At 55.1% G+C, this 18,861-nt stretch overlaps 1 protein-coding gene across 1 annotated transcript in view; it reads right to left on the minus strand.

Annotated features, from left to right (window-relative positions):
• Nucleotides 1-18,861, minus strand: part of KIRREL3 (kin of IRRE like 3 (Drosophila)) — a 358,478-nt gene that overhangs the window by 7,853 nt on the left and 331,764 nt on the right. Inside the window, exons 8-14 of the mRNA XM_017809453.1 lie at nucleotides 12,494-12,642; nucleotides 12,091-12,218; nucleotides 8,841-8,967; nucleotides 3,235-3,335; nucleotides 2,958-3,156; nucleotides 1,827-1,862; nucleotides 302-471 (exon numbers count right to left, since the gene is read on the minus strand). Coding sequence (XP_017664942.1) covers nucleotides 302-471; nucleotides 1,827-1,862; nucleotides 2,958-3,156; nucleotides 3,235-3,335; nucleotides 8,841-8,967; nucleotides 12,091-12,218; nucleotides 12,494-12,642 — 910 coding nt within the window. The remainder of the gene's footprint in view (nucleotides 1-301; nucleotides 472-1,826; nucleotides 1,863-2,957; nucleotides 3,157-3,234; nucleotides 3,336-8,840; nucleotides 8,968-12,090; nucleotides 12,219-12,493; nucleotides 12,643-18,861) is intronic.

Below are 18,861 nucleotides of genomic sequence, written 5' to 3' on the forward strand. Positions count from 1 at the left end.
ATGATGCCACAATGCTCCAGTGTTTGTCTTGGGAGAGGAATCTGCAGTCACCCTGGCAGGAAATGAGTCCTTCTCCTAATATCCAAGTGCTCTGTTGGTCCCATCATTCCTGAGCTGATCTCTGTAATACCTCTGCTCCTTGCACACCACTAACCAGGATGAAATTCTTTTCCTTGTCTTTCAGCCTGGTGTTCCAACCTTCCCAACACTGGAGCAGCAAACATTTGGAAGACCAAGATGAGAAGCAGCTCGTGCTGGTGCCGCGTCAGTAAATTCAGGCTCTGGCTTCTCCCTGACCCACTCGATTCGCCCCCTCCCCAGAGTTTTCCCCCAGCCCCTTCCCGAGGAGGGGGACACACTTACTCCTCTGGGAGCGGGCGCAGCAGAAGGCGACGATGGTGGCCATCAGCACCAGGAACGCCACGCCGGCCCCCACGGCCACGCCGATGATCACCGCCATGGGCACCGACTCTGCAAGAGGAAGGAGAGGGAGCATGAAGCGGGATGAAGGTCCCAGAGGTGGCTTTTCCCCCCAGGGACCCACCCCTGGCTGCTGGCAAGCGGCTCGGTGAGGAGCCCGGGGAGGGTTTTGGGGCCTCCTTCCCCGCTCCCCCGTCCCCGCTGCCCCTGGGACACTGCAGTTTGTGCAGCCCTGACCTCTCTGTGCCTCAGCTTCCCCTGGGAGGGAGAGGAGGGGGCAGCCAGAGGAGCAGGTTAACAACTGTTCTCCTTAGTGCCCTGCAGGTTAACAAATGAGCATCTCGAAAGGATGAAGTGCAGAAGAAGACAATGTGTTAATATTATTAAGAAAGAGAAATGGCATCCGAGCAGGCTGACAGATGAGTTAACCCAAGAGCCGTCGTTCACAGCCCCTGCCAGTTTTATATCCCATTTTCCTGCCTTCTCCCATGGCTTATCAACTCTGTCATCCTTCCCAAGCTCCTGAGGGCGCAACAAAGACTGGGACAGGAGGGATGGCCCGTGCCGGGGCTGAGGCTGTGGGGTGGGATGTGCAGGCAGGGGCTGTGGGAGGCAGAGCTGGGATTACATCCTTCTGCCTACAAAACTCTGGAGCTGGGTTCCCAGCAGGGATTTCAGACTGTGGCTCAGCCAGCAAAGCTGATTTATCCACTCAGATCCCGGCAGCAGCTTGGGAGGTGTGGGGAAGGGGGGTGGAGTATGAAATCATGTTTGTGGGGAGGGGGTCAGAGTTGGAGCCCCTGAGCCTTGTTATCTCCCTGCTCAGTCCCTCCGCTCCCTCCAAGCACAGTTCCCAAAGGGAGGGGCAGGCTGAGGAGGAGCAGATTGCTGGCCACGTGCTGCCCCAGGAGCCCTGGTCTGGGGCAGGGGATGAGGAAGGCACAAGGGCAGCACATCCCACAGCATCTCCTCCAAGATCCACCCAGCCCTGCTCTGGGGCCAATGGAGGCTGGCCAGCACTCTCCCACGATGCTGAAACAAGCTGATGCCTGCAAATAGCCCTGGAAACTTGCACTTCTCCCTCTCTTTTGTCCCATAATGGCACTTTCTGGGACTTCCGCAGCATTTAAAACACGGCTGTGTAACATCATCCCCCTCTCGGGGTCTGGGAAGCTGGGGCACAGAAAGTGTTGGTTTGCAGAGTGGGTCAGTGGCAGAGGGGAGCTCTGCTGACCTCTCCAAATCCCCAGTCCTGCCCCAGTCACTGCCCTGCAGTTTCCCTACGCCCCTTCCTGCCCTGCCTGCCCTGCCGGAAAGCTGCGGGGCCAGGAGGAGGATGCCGGGCCCTCAGGTGTGGTAATGGCTGGGGACAATTCACATTCACGGTCAGCTCATGATTTCCATACCTGCTTGAATACCAGCTCCTGATTTCATTTCCGTACCTGTTTGAAAATAAAGCAAGTGTCCACAGCCTGGCACAGCCCAAGCGCCCACCGCAGCCTCCTGAGCGCTCAGCCCCTGCTCCGCTCCGTGCTCCGGCCGCAGGGCTGTCCCCGTGAAGGGGATGGCCTCTGCCACCCTCAGTGTCCCCCTGCCCGGGGCAGGGCTGTCCCCTTGCCTGGGATGGTGGGATGTCCCCATCCCCTGGCAGGGATGGTGGGATCTCAGCTCCGAGCCTGCCCGGCCACCCTCCGCTGGGACCGAGCGCTCCCACGGACTGGCAGGAGACCTGGAAAAACCACTGGCTCTGTTTGCGTTGGAAGAAGCCCAAGGCTAATTTTAAGGGGTTCATTTAGCTCTGATTTAATCTGGACGCCAGCCTTGCCTATAAATCATGGCTTAATGAGAACAATCCACCTGCCTGCCCTGGCATTTAATAAAATAGAGGAGAACTGGAGTTCCTCCAGGAGCTAAGCATTCCTCACACAAGCCATCTCCCTCCCTTGCTATGGAGAGCCCTGGGAGTGGAAATCTCCTGGGCACCCCCTGGGAATTGCTTCGAGGCTGGGTGGGTAAGCCCAGCCCTGTAAAACGTGCTGGCATTGGTGGCTGGTGGCCGGGATGGAGAGTTCCACCAGCCCAAACGCCTTCCTCCCGCTCACTGCCATCACCACAGAGCAGTGGGGTCTGCTCAGAGCAGCCATTCCTGTCCCTCCAAGGCTATAAATGATCCTCCAGCCTGGGGCAGTGGCATCACCTCATGCTGCGGGACAGGGAACAAGTGTTGCAGGATCATCTTGTGCCCTCCATCTTCAGCAGGACAGTAAAATCAGGAATACCTTACCAAGCAGAGGCAGAGCCCCCCTCCTGGCCCTCTGCCAGGACCAGGTACCCTAAGGATGCAATCCTACAGCTACCACGGCTGGAGCATTGTTACCATCCTTCCTAATTTCCTAATTTATTACGTTCCTCTTTGGCATCCCAAGAGCTTTCCTGGGCACCTCCTGCCTGTCACAGCATCTCCCCACTCTCACAGCCCAGCTGGGTGCTAATTCCCGCTGCCCCCCAGCCCCCAGCGGCCCCCCAGCAGTGCCCACCTTGCTCCTTGAGCCGGATGATCTCGGTGTCGGAGCCGAAGCTGTTCCAGGCAGTGCAGTTGTAGATGGTTTGGAAGTCAGCCCGGACAATGTTGCTGATGGTCAGTGTGGAGATGACCCCCTCGTCCGTGCTGACCGTCTCCACCGTGTAGCGCCCGGAGGTCCCGGATTCCAGGACGTTCTCCTTCCAGGACCAAGCCTGCCAAGCGAGAGAGGGGTGAGCCCGGGGCAGCCCGGGCTGTGCCAGGCACCCGCCGTGCCCCGGGGGGATACTCACAATCCGGTCTGGTGGGGGAGTGCTGCGGATGAAACACTTGATCTGCCCCTTCTGGCCGTGCAGGGCGTGCTGGGTCTGGGTGCTGGAGATGATGGGGGGCCCTGTGGAGAGAGGAGAGGGCTGCTGGCACCCCGTGGGGACTGCTGGGGATGGGGGTGTTAGTGGAGCTACAGAGGGACGTCGGGGTCCAGCTTTGAGGGTCAGGGGTGGAGCAACACCTCCATCACCTCCTGTGATGGAGAAGGACATTGAGTGGGGACTTTGGGCTCTGCTGGGTTTCTGCAAAGCCTCCACAGATCCCCGGGATCCCCCATCTCTGCTCCCCCATCCCTGGTGTAAATTGGCCTGTCCCCTTCTCCTCGGTGAACCTGGCCCCTGAGAAGGGCTGTTTGCTCCAGAAGCAAAGGAGGATCCCATCCCACCTGGTTCCTCTTCTGTGCTCTCCCAGATTCCATAGGCAACCATCCCCAGGGGTTTCAGGAAGTGTTAGGAGGGCAGAGGAGGCACAGCTGGTACATTCAGGGCACCCTCAGTCACCTGCACTCAGCCTGCCCAATGTGGTGGAGAGGTTTCTGCTGGAAAAACCTTGTCCTCCATTCGGATTTCTGAGCAATACGAGGCCAAACACCACCTGAGCCAGCTTGGGATAGGAAATGTCCTTGTCCTGCTTTGGTGACATCCTGGGATTAGGGGAAAAGGGGTGGGATTAGGGGATCATGGCTTGGTGGGATCGGAGCGTCCCTCACTCTCCAACAGCCCTGCAGGGGAGACCCCAAGGGAGCAGCACAAGAGCTGGGATCCTAATTGCTGTTTGATAACCTCCTTAATTAAAGCAGATTTGCATTTCCATGAGTGGCTTGCTGCTGGCAGAAGAGAAAACAGCACCAAGCTGGGCTGCAGGGCAGGGAGAGGGCCCAGGCAGGGGCTGGCACATCTGCTCCTGCCCCAGCTCACGAATTTTGGGTGTTCATTCTGGGTTGTCACTCCTGGTTTGGGGTCTGTCTCTGGGTTTCTCAGAAAATACAGCCTTGTGGATTTTCCCCCATTCTTCCCCCACGGACTTTTCCCATTTTCCTGACCTGCAACCAATGTGTTCCTTTAAGAAGTCTCAAGGGTTTGAGGTAAAGTGGGGACAAATATTCACCTGGGTGTTCCTGACTGATTCTTATTCCAATCACCCATTTACGAATTTCCAGAATGCACAAAAATGTACCAAAACACCAAATCCTTCCCCCTGGTGCATTCATACGTACAGCTGACTATTGGAATCATCCCAGTAACCCCTTCCTGCAGCAAACTTGCACACTCCCCCCACACTTCCTGCTGAGACACAGCCCTCTCCCTCCTTCCCTACTCTGTTCCGAGGGGAGATGGATGGAAAATGAGCTCAGTGAAGCACAATTCACTGACCAGGGACCACAGTTCTGGCAGCTCAGGAAATTACTGCTGGAAGGGAGCTGCTGTCAACTTCAGGAATAGCAGGAGCTGGGCATGAAGGTCAGGACTTGTTTTGATGGAATGGGCACAGCTGTACGTCAGGGGAAACTTTTGTGCCCCTTTTGATCGAAGAAGACAAAAAAACCCCGCCACACTTCGTTATGTTTTTCTGCCTAAATGCTCAAGATGTTGGTCTAGGCATGATCCCAAGGTGTGAATTCTCCTTTATCCATCGCTGACAGCCCAGCTTTCCCAAAGGTCTCAGTGGGGGTGGGTTGAATCCTTGCTTTGCCTCGTGGTCATCAGGCATCAGATCCTGTGGTCAGTGACGCTCTTGCTCACGTGATGGTCCCAAAGCCATTAAAGATCTTGCCTCTGTAGGCGAGAGCAGTGATGGGATCTGAAGGCCAGGCCTAAATAATAATAATCAAAAGAACCATCTCCTTTCCATTTCAATGGTTGTATGTTACTTCTGAATTCTGGAAGTGCTCCAAGACTGGGTGACGCTAGAGAAAAATGGCTTAATAATCATTAAAAGGATCATTTTCCCCAAGGCGAGTGGATTTTAAATGGCACAAATGCCAATGGCTTCGGGTTTTATTATTGCTTCAGGAGTTCAGAGTCGAAGGCTTATCAGCATGATAATAGTGGATGACTAAAGACCATTTGTGAGATGAACATGCCCGGAAATAATAGCACCAAGTCGCAGCCTCTTCGCGTTCGCGGCCGGCGTTTGATTCTCCACCAGGCTCTGGCTCCTTATGAAAGCTGCCAGTCTCCAGCCTGGCATTCAGCACCGAGTGTGAGACAGCCCACAGGCAGGGAAAAGGCTCTAAGCAATGTTGCTATGGATATAAATGATGGAGCTATTGGGGGAGGTTATTTTTAGCCCGTCGGTCCCGATTTATTTGCTCGGTCCTGGTGCCTGGCACAAAAGAGGAGGCTGGAGCAGGAGCCTTCAGGAATGAAAGGATGGCCTTAGCTCCAGTCTGCTTGAGTCCATCTGAACCTTTCCTCCCAAGCACAGAATGGTTTGGCAGAAGGGTTTGGTTTAACTCCTTGTTTCCTGCAGAAGCCCTGGGCTGGCTGGTGCTGCCCAATATTGCAAAGCACCATCATAGAATGGTTTGTGTTGGAAGGATTTTAAAGCCAATCTCATTCCACCACCCTGCCACAGACAGGGACACCTTTCACTAGCCCAGGTTGCTCCAAACTTGCCCAACGTGGCCTTGGACACTTGCAGGGATGGGGCAGCCACAGCTTCTCTGGGCAACCTGTGCCAGGGCCTCCCCACCCTCACAGCCAGGAATTCCTTCCCAGTATCCCATCTCTCCCTGCCCTCTGGCAGTGGGAAACCATTCCCCCTTGTCCTGTCCCTCCATCCCTTGTCCCCAGTCCCTCTCCAGCTCTCCTGGAGCCCCTTTAGGCCTTGGAAGGGGCTCTCAGGTCCCCCTGGAGCCTTCTCCTCTCCACATGAACCTCCCCAGCTCTCCCAGCCTGGCTCCAGAGCAGAGGGGCTCCAGCCTTTGGAGCATCTCCGTGGCCTCCTCTGGACTCGCTCCAGCAGCTCCACATCCCATGTCCTGACACCAGGACGTGCTCCTGCCCAAGCAGGGTGCCAGGTCAGCCCTGCCCTGCTCCCAGCTCTTGGGCATGCTCAGCTTCCTTGTTGGGGTGAATCCTGGGCAAATTACACCCTGGATTAGCCACCTGGAATTGTCCAGCCCTTCTGACAAACCTTTTCTTGCAGAGCAAGGTGGGCAGGGTTGGTGTCCCTGCTCAGCAGCCTGGACAGACTGTACTGCTGTGGATCTGTCCATGAAGGGGATCCTGGGGGGCTTCTCCTGCCAGGGTGGGAGCTGTGACCAGGCTGGGTGCAGTCAGGAGCATCGAGAGGCTTTGCTGTAAATCCAGCTGCTGCTGATTTATGATGGCACCACATTCCTCCCTTCCCTCGTGCCTCTGCTGCTCCAGCCCTGCCAAATGCTGCCGCTTTGCATAATCCTCCTTCCCACTAACCAGACTCTGAATCCTATCTGCCTCCTGCAGGCTGGTGGCCTTGGCTCTGCCATGGGGATGGGCTGCTCTGTACCCACAGACCTGCGTGGGGAGGGCAGGGGGATGTTCTCCCACCTCAGCATCGTTGTGCCACGATTTCAGATAATTTTGGGAGTGGATGGGCTGGTGCAGGTGGGACTGCAGGCTCAGACTGGGTCGGATGATCCCTCAGTCGGGGTCCCTGTGCTCTGGGGGAAGGATCAGCCCCTCCAAAGCCCATGTGCCCTGCTCAGGGTCTGTGCAGCCAGCCCAGAACAGACACTTCTAAATGCCTAATTTTCCTGTGACGAATCCCAGCCCACGGAGAGAGGCACCAAGACAATTGTATCACCCTCTGGATTTAAAAGCACTTCAAAATATGAGGCATTCAACTTCCCTCTCGAATTACAGCAGAACAGGCTTCCAGCAGAATTCATTAGCTGGATTAGACACACCGAGCTGTGCTCCGGAGCTGGAACTCTGCTCCAGCTGCAGGACAGGCTGCCAAGCCCCGCTGTCTGGTGATGTCACACTTGGGGATGCTGCTCTGGGGCTTGATTCTCCTCACTTGGGGGGCCAGGACACCATCCTGAGCTGGAGGTGAGGGCTTCTCCCTTGGTCCAACGCCTATGATGGGATGTCCCAACACTGTCACCTTTGGGGTGCACCAAAGCAGCACATCCTGTGGGATGGGATGCTGCAGGCAGTCGGTTCCTGGCAGTGAACCCCACTCCTGGATTTCATTTGCTCCCCCTCAGCTCTGCCAGGTGGGAGCTGCAAAGCTCTGGGGAGCAGCTTTTCTCTGCCGAAGGCTCCGAATTCCCGGAGCCTGCAGAACCCTCTGCTCTGCATTCGAGGCATCCGTGTGCCTGGTAGGTGTCAGGGAAGGAGCAGGTTCTTTGTTTGTGCTAATTTGTTGCTTTGTTTTCCATGAGCTCATTTAATTGTAATTAAAGCCCAGCAGCCGCTGGGGAAGGAGGATTCAGGCGCCGAGGAGCTGAGTCGGAGCTGAGTCGGAGCTGAGTCGGAGACAGGGAGTGGTTGGTTTCCAGTCCCCTGCTGTGTTGCCCTTGGCTTCCCTTTGTAGGATTATAGAATCCTGGAATGGTTTGGGTGGGAAGTGACCTCTAAAAGTCATCCACCCCCCTGCTGTGAGCAGGGACATCTTCAAGTAGATCAGGTTGCTCAGAGCCCTGTCCAGCCTATCCTTGAATGTTTCCAGGTTGGGGCATCCACCCATCTGCATTACCTGTGTTTAAAATGAAGGCTTGTTGCTGCCTGGGCTGCCTCCTGCTTGTTTCCTTCTCTTATGACAGTGAGTGGGGACTGAAACCTGCTGGTTTGTCATGCAGGTGAGAGAGAAAGCAAAATTCAGCCTCTGTTTACACCATTTGCAGCACACCCAGCTCTGAAATTTGTTAGCAGCAGCTGCAGGGTCCTGGCCAGGGCATCATTAAACTCCAGAGCTCTGGGTGTGGGTCTGGGGCACATCCTGACACCGTGGTGGGTGAGTCCCAAGCAGCCGTGGACGTATCCTCACAAGTATCCTCCCAGGAATCCTCCCAGATATCCTCCCAGGGATGCTCACAGGTATTCTCACAGGGATCCTCACAGAGATCCTCACAGGAATCCTCAGGGGGATCCTCACAGGAATCCTCAAAGGTATCCTCACAGGAATCCTCAGGGGGATCCTCACAGGAATCCTCACAGGTATCCTCACAGGAATTCTCATGGGAATCCTCACGTGGGTTGGAGAGTTATTAGGCTGCTGGTCTCAGCTCCAGGCTCAATTCCCAGCTCTCCAGCTGTACAACAGAGACAACAGTGCTCTCCGACCTTGCGAGGGTTTTGCAAGATTAATCTATTAAAGATTTAAAGATGCCAGCTCCCAGCTACTCAATAAACCTCTGTTGGTAATAAGGAACCACGTGGGGCTGAGCTGACCTTGGGGTTTTTTTTTGCTTTAACTCGTGAATCTCCAGGAGAATAAATAAAAAATCCACTCTGCTCCTATTGTCCTCCCTCCCTGGTCCAACTGGGGGTGGGATTTCCTCCGAAAGGAAATCTCTGAGGGGGTATTTTGGCAGCAGGAGGACAGGAGGAGGGCACTGGTGATGGGGGGCAGGAGGTACCGTTGACGGTGAGCGTCACCTCCCGCTCGCCCGCGCCCACCCGCGGCACCACGGCCCGGCACACGTATTTCCCGGCGTCTTCCTGGCGCACGGACTTCAGGGTCAGCTTGTTCTCATTGCTCAGGACCTGGAAGAGAGGAGGGGGATGCTTTTCACAAGTTACAAGAGACCTGAGTCACAAGAAACGTGTGTTACCAGCTCCAGAGCCCAAAGCCTGACGCGGCACGGAAACATCACAGACTGCCCTTGGCCAAGGAATAAAAAAGCACCACAGGGGTTTTTTTTGGTTTTGGAATTATAAATCCTGTTCCTATTCATCTGAGTTTTTATAAACTCCAGTTTTGCAAGAAGTTCTCAAACTACAAGAGAAGAATATTGGTGGCTGCAGCGACAGAAAAACCTTGGAGAGAATCACACTTGTGTCTCCACATTCGCGGGTGCAGGGGAGGCTGCCGGGATTGGCTCGGGGATTTCAAGCCCAGAAGTGGTGGGAGAGGTGGCAGACGCCTGGGAATTGTGTCTGGACAGCCAGGGAAATCTCAGCTGGCTTTGGCAAGCCCCCCTATAGACTGGCTGCAATGTGTCTGCTCTCCCCCTGCCCCCACTGTGCAATGAGCAGCTTTATTAAACCTGAAAAATCGCAGCAGCCGAGGGACCTGGCTGAGGGTCTCAGCAGGATCCTGGCCCTGCTGGTATTTAAAAAACCATGGCAGGTCTAAAACAAGGAGTGGAATGGCTGGGAGAAAACTCCCACAGTTGCCCTTGGCTCTCTCCCCAGGGCTCTGCAGGCCACAGCCCATCACCTCTCCTGCCTCCAGTGCCCACGGGCTGGGTGAGCCCCTGGCTCTGCTGGTTGCTGCTCCCACAGCTGATGCCTCCAGGAATTAGTGCCAATGTGGTGGTTGGACAGGGATCTTGATCTCCCTGGAGCAAGAAGGTGGGGGTCTCAGTCCTAACCTGGCACGAGGCAGAGGCACAGAGTGTCAGATCCCTTTTAAACCCTCTGTTTTAGCAGGAATTCCAGAGTTATCCATACAAATGCTTGCTCATTCTGGGCCTCACCCTCCCTTTGGTCTCTGATTTGCCTCCTTGTGGGAAAAGAGGAAGAAAGAAGGCAATCTTGTGAGACATCAGCCTGGATCTGGAAGCAGAGGGGCTGGGAAACAAACAGCCCTGATCCCACATCCCACTGGGATGGTTGGGTGCTGATGGCTTTGCAAAGCAGCATCCCCTGCCAGCATCCCTCTGGGAAGATGAAGGCAGCTCTGCTGACCAGTATAAGCATCTTCACTGGGTTAAACGAGCTGGAGGGTCTATCCTGAGCCCTGAGATCAGAGAATCATGGAATGGTTTGTATTGGAAGGGCTCATCTCATTCCAACCCCTGCCATGGGCAGGGACACCTTCCACTAGCCCAGGTTGCTCCAAGCCCCGTCCAACCTGGCCTTGGACACTTCCAGGGATCCAGGGGCAGCCACAGCTTCTCTGGGCAACCTGGGCCAGGGCCTCCCCACCCTCACAGCCAAGAATTCCTTCCCAATATCCCATCTAACCCTGCCCTCTGGCAGTGGGAAGCCATTCCCTGTGTCCTGTCCCTCAATCCCTTGTCCCCAGTCCCTCTCCAGCTTTCTTGGAGCCCCTTTAGGCCCTGGAAGGGGCTCTGAGGTCTCCCAGAGCCTTCTCTTCTCGAAGCTGAACCCCCCCAGCTCTCCCAGCCTGGCTCCAGCCTTCAGAGCATCTCCCTGCTCTTCTCTGGACCTGCTCTAACAGGTTCACATCTTTCCTGTGCTGAGGACCCCAGAGCTGGAGAGGCAGCTCTGCAGGTGGGGTCTCATGAGGGCAGAGTAGAGGGGCAGAATCCCCTCCTTGCCCTGCTCCAAGATGTTCCAAGCTGGCAGGACTCACTTGGAGGGAGCCAGATAAAACAGGAGAAGGCGGCTGTGCCTTGGCACTGCTGGGCAGTGAAGGCAAGGCCTGGCGAGTGGCTGGGGCTGGAGCACAAGGCAGAGGCAGCCCTTGTTCCCGCTGTGCCTGGCTCCTTGCAGCCTCTCTGCACGGTCCAGCAGCCTTGAGAACACAGGACAGCTGCCTGCGAGGTGAGAGCCTTGCCTGCAATGATGACAACCCAGAGAAACAACAACAGCAGCTATGGGATGGGAAAACACCCAGGGACTACTGACCCACCGGGGTTCATTGGCTGATTCCAGCCATTGGCTCTCCCAAGTCTGTAATTACTTCCCAGGAGATGGCCCTCACCAGGGTCATTATGGGTGTGAACAAACAGCCCAGCAGTTGATGTCTCAATGCCCTGGAGCCCCTGGGAGCCGAGGGGAGGAGGGTGGCAGCCCCTCCTCACTCCGTGGGGGTCCGGCCCTGAGCTGTGTGTGGCAGCGCTGCCTCATCCACTCCAGGACACCCCTGCCCAGGGGAAGCTGAAAGGTGCTTTTCAAACCCAAACCTGCCTGTGCCTCCGGATGGGTTTCACATCTCAGCCCTCCCTTAGCTTCTCCCGGGGGCTTTGCTCAGCCCTCCTTGTCTGTGAAGAGGGATCAGAGCATGTCCCACCTCCCTGGGCCAACTGAGCCATGATGACGATTGGCAAAGCTCCTTGTGCTTTTTGGGACAAGAGAGATGTGGAGAAGTTTGCTGGGACAGATCCAGGCTCCCCCGACTCAAACAGGCTCCAGCCCACAGCGGGGAGAGCCAGGGTGGATGCACTAGGATGTGAGCTCCCAAATCTGGGAGCCAGAAAGGACTGTCTCAGGAAGGACCATTCCAGAAAAGATCATCGTAAAAAGGATCATCCCGGAAAGAACCATCACAAAAACAACTATCCCAGAAAGGACCATCACAAAAAGGACTATCCCAGAAAGGACCATCATAAAAAGGACCATCTCAAGAAGGACCGTGACAAAAAGGACCATCCCAGGAAAGTCCATCCCAGAAAGGACCATACCAGAGTGGATCATTCCAGAAAGGACCATCCCAGGAAGGTCCATCCCAGAAGGAGCTGCCCGCAGGTGAATTGCAGAACCGCTGCCCATCAGTGAGATGTTAAGCGCTGCTCTGGTCAGGGTTCAACCCTTATGCCCATCATCGTGGGAATCAATTCTCTCTTGGGATTCCTTGGCATTAGGAAGAGCCAGCATTCATCCAGCCAGGAGCTCCCAGAGCACGTGTTCTGCCCCATGGGAAGCATCCCACAGCACCCCCTGCCCCGAGCATGCCCCCCCTCCCACAGCAGTTCTTACCACGCCCGAGCCTCGCTTCATCCAGACGATGGTGAGGGAGGGGTTCCCAGTCCAGGCACAGTTGAAGACGGCGTCTGAGCCCAGGTCCACCAGGAGGGACTGTGGTTCTGTCGCCATCCTGGGCCCAACTGCACAGAGGAGCCCGGGGTTACTGCCAGTGCTGGGCTGTGCCAGCCAGAACCCTCACACCAGAGAGCTCAGGGGGTGCTGCTGCAGCCTCAGAGGGACCAGCTCCCCTGGGACCACCCCATGAGCTCATAAGGAAATCAGGGGTCCCACCACTGGAGCATTTACAAAGTCTGAGCAGCAGGAGAGCCCAGCAAGTCCTGGTCACCCTGGACACGTCAGACCAAGCCGTGTCCCCTTCCTGCTCACCCCGGGAATCTGGACTCAGGGTACTCACAGTACACATCCACGGTCCTGCTGATGTTTGTGCTGCCCAGGGCGTTGGTGACCTCGCAGGAGACGGGCTCAAAGAAGAAGGTGTGGTCCACAATGGTTTCATAGAAGTCACCAGAGGCTTCCTTTATAACCTGGCCTTTTTTTGCCCACCTGTTGGAGCAAACAGAGCATCACCATGGTGCTGCTGTCGTGTGTCTCCTGTCATCTCCACGTGTGCACAGGTCGTAGAGCTGGGGGCAGCACAGCCCCTTGACTTTAGCAGGGACATGAATGTGTCCTCAGCACTGTTCCCTTCCCTGGAATGTAGGGATGTGGGGATTACAGCTGCAGGTTTTGGAGAGGGGCCACCAAAGCGATGTGGACCTGTATCCCCACTGAGACCTTTGGGAATGCACCTCATTCCTTAGAACTGTGAAAACCTCAGTGATGGGAGGGATGGGACATGGAGGGTCTCTGCTGGTGGGGAACCACAGTCCCTGAACACTTGCCAATAACATCCTTCCACATCAAACCCACTAAAAACCTTTTCAGCTGCCCCCCACTTTCAACCTTTTCTTCCTTTTATTTTTTTTTCCCCCAGTCAAAGAGAACTTTATCCCTTTAAGGCAGCTGAAATAACATTCCCCCGAAAAGCCAAGCTGGCATTTGCAACACTGCGACTTGCAAATTGTCTTGGAGAACAAGCTGTCAACTCAGCACTTGAATTAAGCCGCTGTTTGCCAAACAATGAGCAAATGTGACCTAATGGGGCACCATCTGGCAACCTGCCACTCGGGAACGGGTGGGAAAGGCAGGAGATGCTGTCAGGCAGTGTGAAAATTCAGCCACTCTTTGGGGGAAGGGAAAGAAAGCCTGGGAAAAACCATATAATAATCCCCCCCACCCAAACAAGTGATAGGTAAATTGGAGGAGACAGGGTTTGCCTGAGGAATCTCTGCCCTGTTGTCCTGGGGCTGCCCTCTGATTGTGCTGGGTGGGTTGGTAAAGATACCCCACTGGGAGATGGGCTCTGGAGAGAGGCAGGAGCCCCAGAGGCTGCTTCCCATGTGGGGTCCGTGGGGTGGTTTTGGGAAGGCTGTTCCCTCAAGGTGAAAGGCACCTGCTCAGTCTTCCCACGAGTCTCCTGCTGCTCTCTGCTCACTCCCATCGCTCTGCTTGGTCCCCACTGCTTCACTGCTGCCCGAAGGCACCAAGGACGACTGGAGCTGCAGGGAGCTCCTGCCGAGGCTCTGCAGGCACAGAAGTGCCTCTGTGGGGCTGGAGTGAGAGTGAAAAGCTGGTCCTTGGCAGGGCGGAGAACACCCGGAGTGCTGCCAGAGCCTCAAGCACCTGTTAATGTGCCCCTCAGTGACTCCTGCCAGCTCCGAACAGCCTCGCCCCCCCGATGACACGGCGTTCTGGGATCTGTTCGTGGGCAGATGGAAGTGATTTGTATGCACTGACCTGCCCTCACTTTCCATTTATCTTTGCACCTCTAACAGATGCTGACTGGCCACTTCAGCTTCCCTCCCCTCCCCTGCTCCTCCCCGGCCTCCCCCTTCAGTAATTAATCAGGAGATGCCGGTTTTATTTCTAGGGCTGCGCTTCGTGTGTTAATGAGGGAGGTTCCCTATGGAAAAAAAAAGCACAAGCGACGCCTTCCAGGTGCTGCTCCAGAGGTCTGAGCGGTCGGTGGTGCTTTGGTGACGCCTTTCTCCTCCCAGAGGGAACTGCAACCCGAGCCAAGCGGCTTGCAAGGGGTCAGCCAGCAGGGCTGATCTCAGCGTCCCGCTTCCCTGCCTCCCGACGGGATCTGCCTTGCCCCGCTGCCTCCCTGCCGCAGGAACGCTGCTGCCCATCGGGGACAGCATCTGCCAGCGCTGCAGCAGCAGCTTCTTCCTCGGGGATGGGGCAGGAGAGGGATGGAGGGACTTGACAGAGCTCTGAGATCTTGTCCCTGAAGCTTTGCACGGCTTGTGGGATGGAGAGGACACACGTTCTCGTGGTCTCCTGTTTGGTTTGCTGGTCACAAAGCCCTGAATCCACATTTCAGGAACTTCTGATGAATGAAAGCAAGGAAGGAGGGAAGGTAGAATGCTCGAGGGACAGGGAAATTCCAACTAGTGAACACCACAATGCCTTGTGCTCTTTGCCAGGAACATTTCTGCTCCTTTAAGTCCTTTTACAACTTTGTCCCTGTAGAGGCTCCCAGCCATGAGCAAATTTCCAGCCTCTGAAGGGTCTTGTTCTGCTCCTCAGGCGCTTGAGGGAGACATCAGGTACATGAGGCCATTTCCTTGCAGTGTTCAATGGGATGAGATGGAGCCCCAAACCTTTGGGAGAATCCAGAGCTTCACTTGTGCTGGCCACTCCCCTTTTGCACAAATCCAGCTTCCCTGCTCTGCAAAGGACAAGGAGGAGGCTTCAAGATAAGGATAAAGTGACTTGTGGGCTCTCTGGGTCATGTCCTTGCACCTGCCTGCAGCTCCTCCTCCCAGCAGAGACACGGAGGGCACCGGGAATTGGGACCAGCCGGAGCAGGTGGATTTGAGCCGGGCAGACTTCAGCTGAGATCTTCCTGGGTGTCGCAAAACTGAGGCCGAGGTTTCCGAGAGCTATTTGGCACTGCAGCTGCGTGGGAAAACACCCCCCAACAACCGTGGCACGGTGCTTTATGGCTGGTTCAAAACCCATCGCTTCCGCAAAACGGGATTTCCCGAGCGCGGAGATGTGTCACAAACGGCAATTTTTCGTGCTTCAGCAGAGATCAAGGTTCTTGCTCCCGTTTTCCAAGGCTTAACACGGCTAAATCAATGTGGCTGAACGAGCAGTATAGATCTTTTATAATGTCAAATTGGTTTTTAATAACAGCAGCTGATAACCCTGTTGTAAAGCTTCCCGTGATGGGCGCGTGGACGGCCAGAGGGCAACTTACTCAGGGTTTTAACGAGCCCATAACGTGTCCTACTCACCTATTAACCCTTCAGTAATTATTTATAAACAGAATCTGAATAAAAGAGGGCAGAGGAGACGGGAGGACGTTCCAGCAGCCCCATCCATCACCTCCTGGCTCTACATGATTTCTTCCTCACGTCTCCCGGGCCGTGTTGCACCAAGCCTGGCTCCCAGCCAGCGCTCCTTGTCCACCCTGGAGAGCAGGGACTCCTTTCATTTATATTGTTCCCTTGAAGGTATTTATGGATTGCAAACATGCCTCCCAGGGTCTTTTCCAGGCTATATAAATTTACCTCCTTTACTCTCTCCCCGTATCACTTGGCTGCAAAGTGACCTGTCCCTGTTTGCTGCTGTTATTTTTCCTAAGCCAGACCCCCCTGCAGGGACAGGTCTGGGCAGGGTGGGCTCCTCCTGCCCCAGGAGAGGGTTGAGGGTGTGTCTGTGGGGATCCTGCCCACAGGACCTGTTCCTGTCACTCCCTGGGCAACCTGTGCCAGGGCCTCACCACCATCACAGCCAAGAATTCCTTCCCAATATCCCACCTAATCCTGCCCTTTGGCAGTGGGAAGCCATTCCCCCTTGTCCTGTCCTTCCAGGCCTTTGTCCAAAGGCTCTCCAGCTCTCTTGGAGCCCCTTTAGGCACTGGAAGGGGCTCTAAGGTCTCCCTGGAGCCTTCCCTTTTCAGGCTGAACCCCCCCAGCTCTCCCAGCCTGTCCCCATAACAGAGATGTGCACATTTTCCCCTCTTCCTTTCTCTTCACCAAGCACCATCTCAGCCTGTTTTCCCAGATGGGCATTTCTTCCCCTCTTGGCTGAGTTTCATTTCGTTATTTCCTTTCCCATATTTCTGACGTGCCTTTGTTTTCCTCTGGCCTCTCTGAGGGAGTACCTGGTGCCTCCCAATTCAGTATCTTCTGCAAATTGAACCTGCTCGGGTGATGGAGGAAAACAAATTTCAACCGGGAAAGAGATATTTTGATCCAAGTTTCAAAGGGGTTAGTACAGACAGCACTGAAAAGCTGGTGATTAAAGAATGAACAAAAAATAGAATACCTACACTGAAGAGGAAGGGAGGGACTTTTCTAAGGAGACATTCTTCAGGGAAATAGCATTTTTCTGACTCCATCGATCACTTCCCAGCTAAGAGTACATGCAAGCAAACAAGGATGGACAGTTTGGGATTTGTCAGCTCCCAAGCAACGCCTGGGTTTTGTTTTGGTTTTCATTTGTCAATGTTTTTTCCTCTTCTGCTCTGGTTTCCAAAGGAAACCTGCCAAAACCCGGGATGATGCGCCCGTGCTGCCTCCCAGGCTCTCAGTGGGCTGGTCTGCCAGGTCTCCTTCTGCACAGGGGGTTTTACCCAGCAGCTCCATCCTTTTTTTCCCCAGAACCCTGTTTCTGGCTGGGCTTTCAGGCTGGTGGAGCCCACAAAGAGCTCACCACAGTCAGAGCAAGAGCACAACAAGCCCTACAGAGCGTGGGTCCCTGGAGGAGCATCACCAACGTGCATCATCCTCCTGAGCACTGCCCGAGCTCAGCCTGGCAAATACATCCCTCTGGCTCTGCCACACAGGCTTGGAATTCTTCAACACACAGCCAGCCTGAACAAGGTACTGACTTCCCAGCCCTGGGAAGGCTGTAGAGCTGAACAAAGTCTTCTTTAGGAAGGTCTTCATCGGGCCATGGCTCCTCCCAGAAGCAGCACAGGAACTACTGGAGGGCAACACGGGGTTGCTGGGGCTCTCTGGACTCCGCCCAAATCCATCCTACAGACCCACAAGGAGGATTTCGGGAGCTGCCAGCAGGGGGTTTGCTCCTTGAACCAGCACTCCGGTGGTGCTATAAGCCGGGGAAGTGGAGTGCGTCGTCGTTTTTAATTAACAATTCCAAATAAAGTGGTCGCTTGCCATATAAATTGTGTTTACTAGGAATTACTTAAAATGGATAAATATTTTCTTGGACGCATTTTAATTGCTTAATAAAAGTACCAAGAACACCCACAAATACCTTAAATAAATGCATGGCTCGGGGAATGAATTAATTAACATTTCATTCCTGGGAACGGCCATTAATTGCCAGCAATTGCTCGGAGAATGGGTTTTTTTGCTTTACTGCCACAGCAGTACCTTCAGTTCCTGGTGTGTGATGTGACAGTCCCCTCTCATCCCCACGTGTGACAGCTGCCAGTGGGGTGCTGTGGGCACCACCCCGCTTTCCCCCTGGCATCCCCCGTGGATGGAGCTGATGGTGTTTTGTGGGTGATGCGCTGGCATCTCTTGGAGGGCCGAGGTGGGCAGGGACAGTGGGTGGCTCATGCTGGCATCTCCAGTGAGTGACAGCCTCGTGAGAGTGATGGAGTGAGGAGCAGAGCCCGAGCGGTGTCACACCCTCCCCCCGCACGGCTCCGGCGTGATGCATCGCCCAAATTATTTCTTTATTAAGGGTAAATTTTCATAATGGTGATGTATGGGGTTATTCTTCTTCTCCTGCCTGCTCCCTCCCTAATGAAGACGTGTGGGCCCTGCGTGTGGCTCCTCGGTGGCACGGCTGCCACCCTCCCCCCCTTGTTCATTTATCAGCAGCGCAAGCAAGAGGTGATCTCTCCACCACCCAAATTACAAGGCTGGGCCTTCCAGCTCGGGTTGAATGGAGTCCAGGAGGGCAGAGCCCTGAGCAGAGCCCTGAGCAGCCTGGCTGATGGCTGGCTGGCCTCGAGCACAGGGGCTGGGATGATCACAGAGCCATTGAATAGTTGGGGTTGGAAAGGGCCTCTCAGATCCCAGAGTCCAATGCTAACCCAGCACTGCCAAGGCCACCACTAAACCATGTCCCTAAACAGCATATCCATACATTTTTTAACACTTCCAGGGATGGTGACTCCACCACTGCCCTGGGAAGCCTGTGACAGTTACTGGCAACACTTTCCATGAAGAAATTTTCCTTAATATCCAGTCTAAACCTACCCTGGTGCAACTTAAGGCCTTTTCCTCTCATCCTGTCTCTTGTTCCCTGGGAGCAGAGCCCACACCCCCCCGGCTCCCCCCTCCTGTCAGAGGGTTGGAGAGAGTGAGAAGTTCCCCCTTGAGCCTCCTTTTCTCCAGGCTGAGACCCCCCAGCTCCTTCAGCTGCTCCTGCTGCTCCAGACCCTTTCCCAGTTCCATTCCCTTCTCTGGACACACTCCAGCCCTTCACTGTTGCTTTTTGTAGTGAGAGGCCCCAAAATTGGACACAGGATTTGAGACGTGGTCTCGACTGTGCTGACAAGAGGGGGAGAAAGCATTTGGAAAGGTATTTCCTTGCATGTGGCACCCATGGTACTCAAGGAAAGGCTTCCAAGCCTCCAGCTCCCATCCTGATAAACCTCCAACTACACACAGCAGTGATGACCTCTTCCCAAACCTCTCCATCTCCACGTGGGCACCGTGGCTGCACCAC

The sequence above is a fragment of the Lepidothrix coronata genome, unplaced genomic scaffold, assembly GCF_001604755.1.
Source record: "Lepidothrix coronata isolate B3197 unplaced genomic scaffold, Lepidothrix_coronata-1.0 Scaffold27, whole genome shotgun sequence".
Classification (NCBI taxonomy): domain Eukaryota; kingdom Metazoa; phylum Chordata; class Aves; order Passeriformes; family Pipridae; genus Lepidothrix; species Lepidothrix coronata.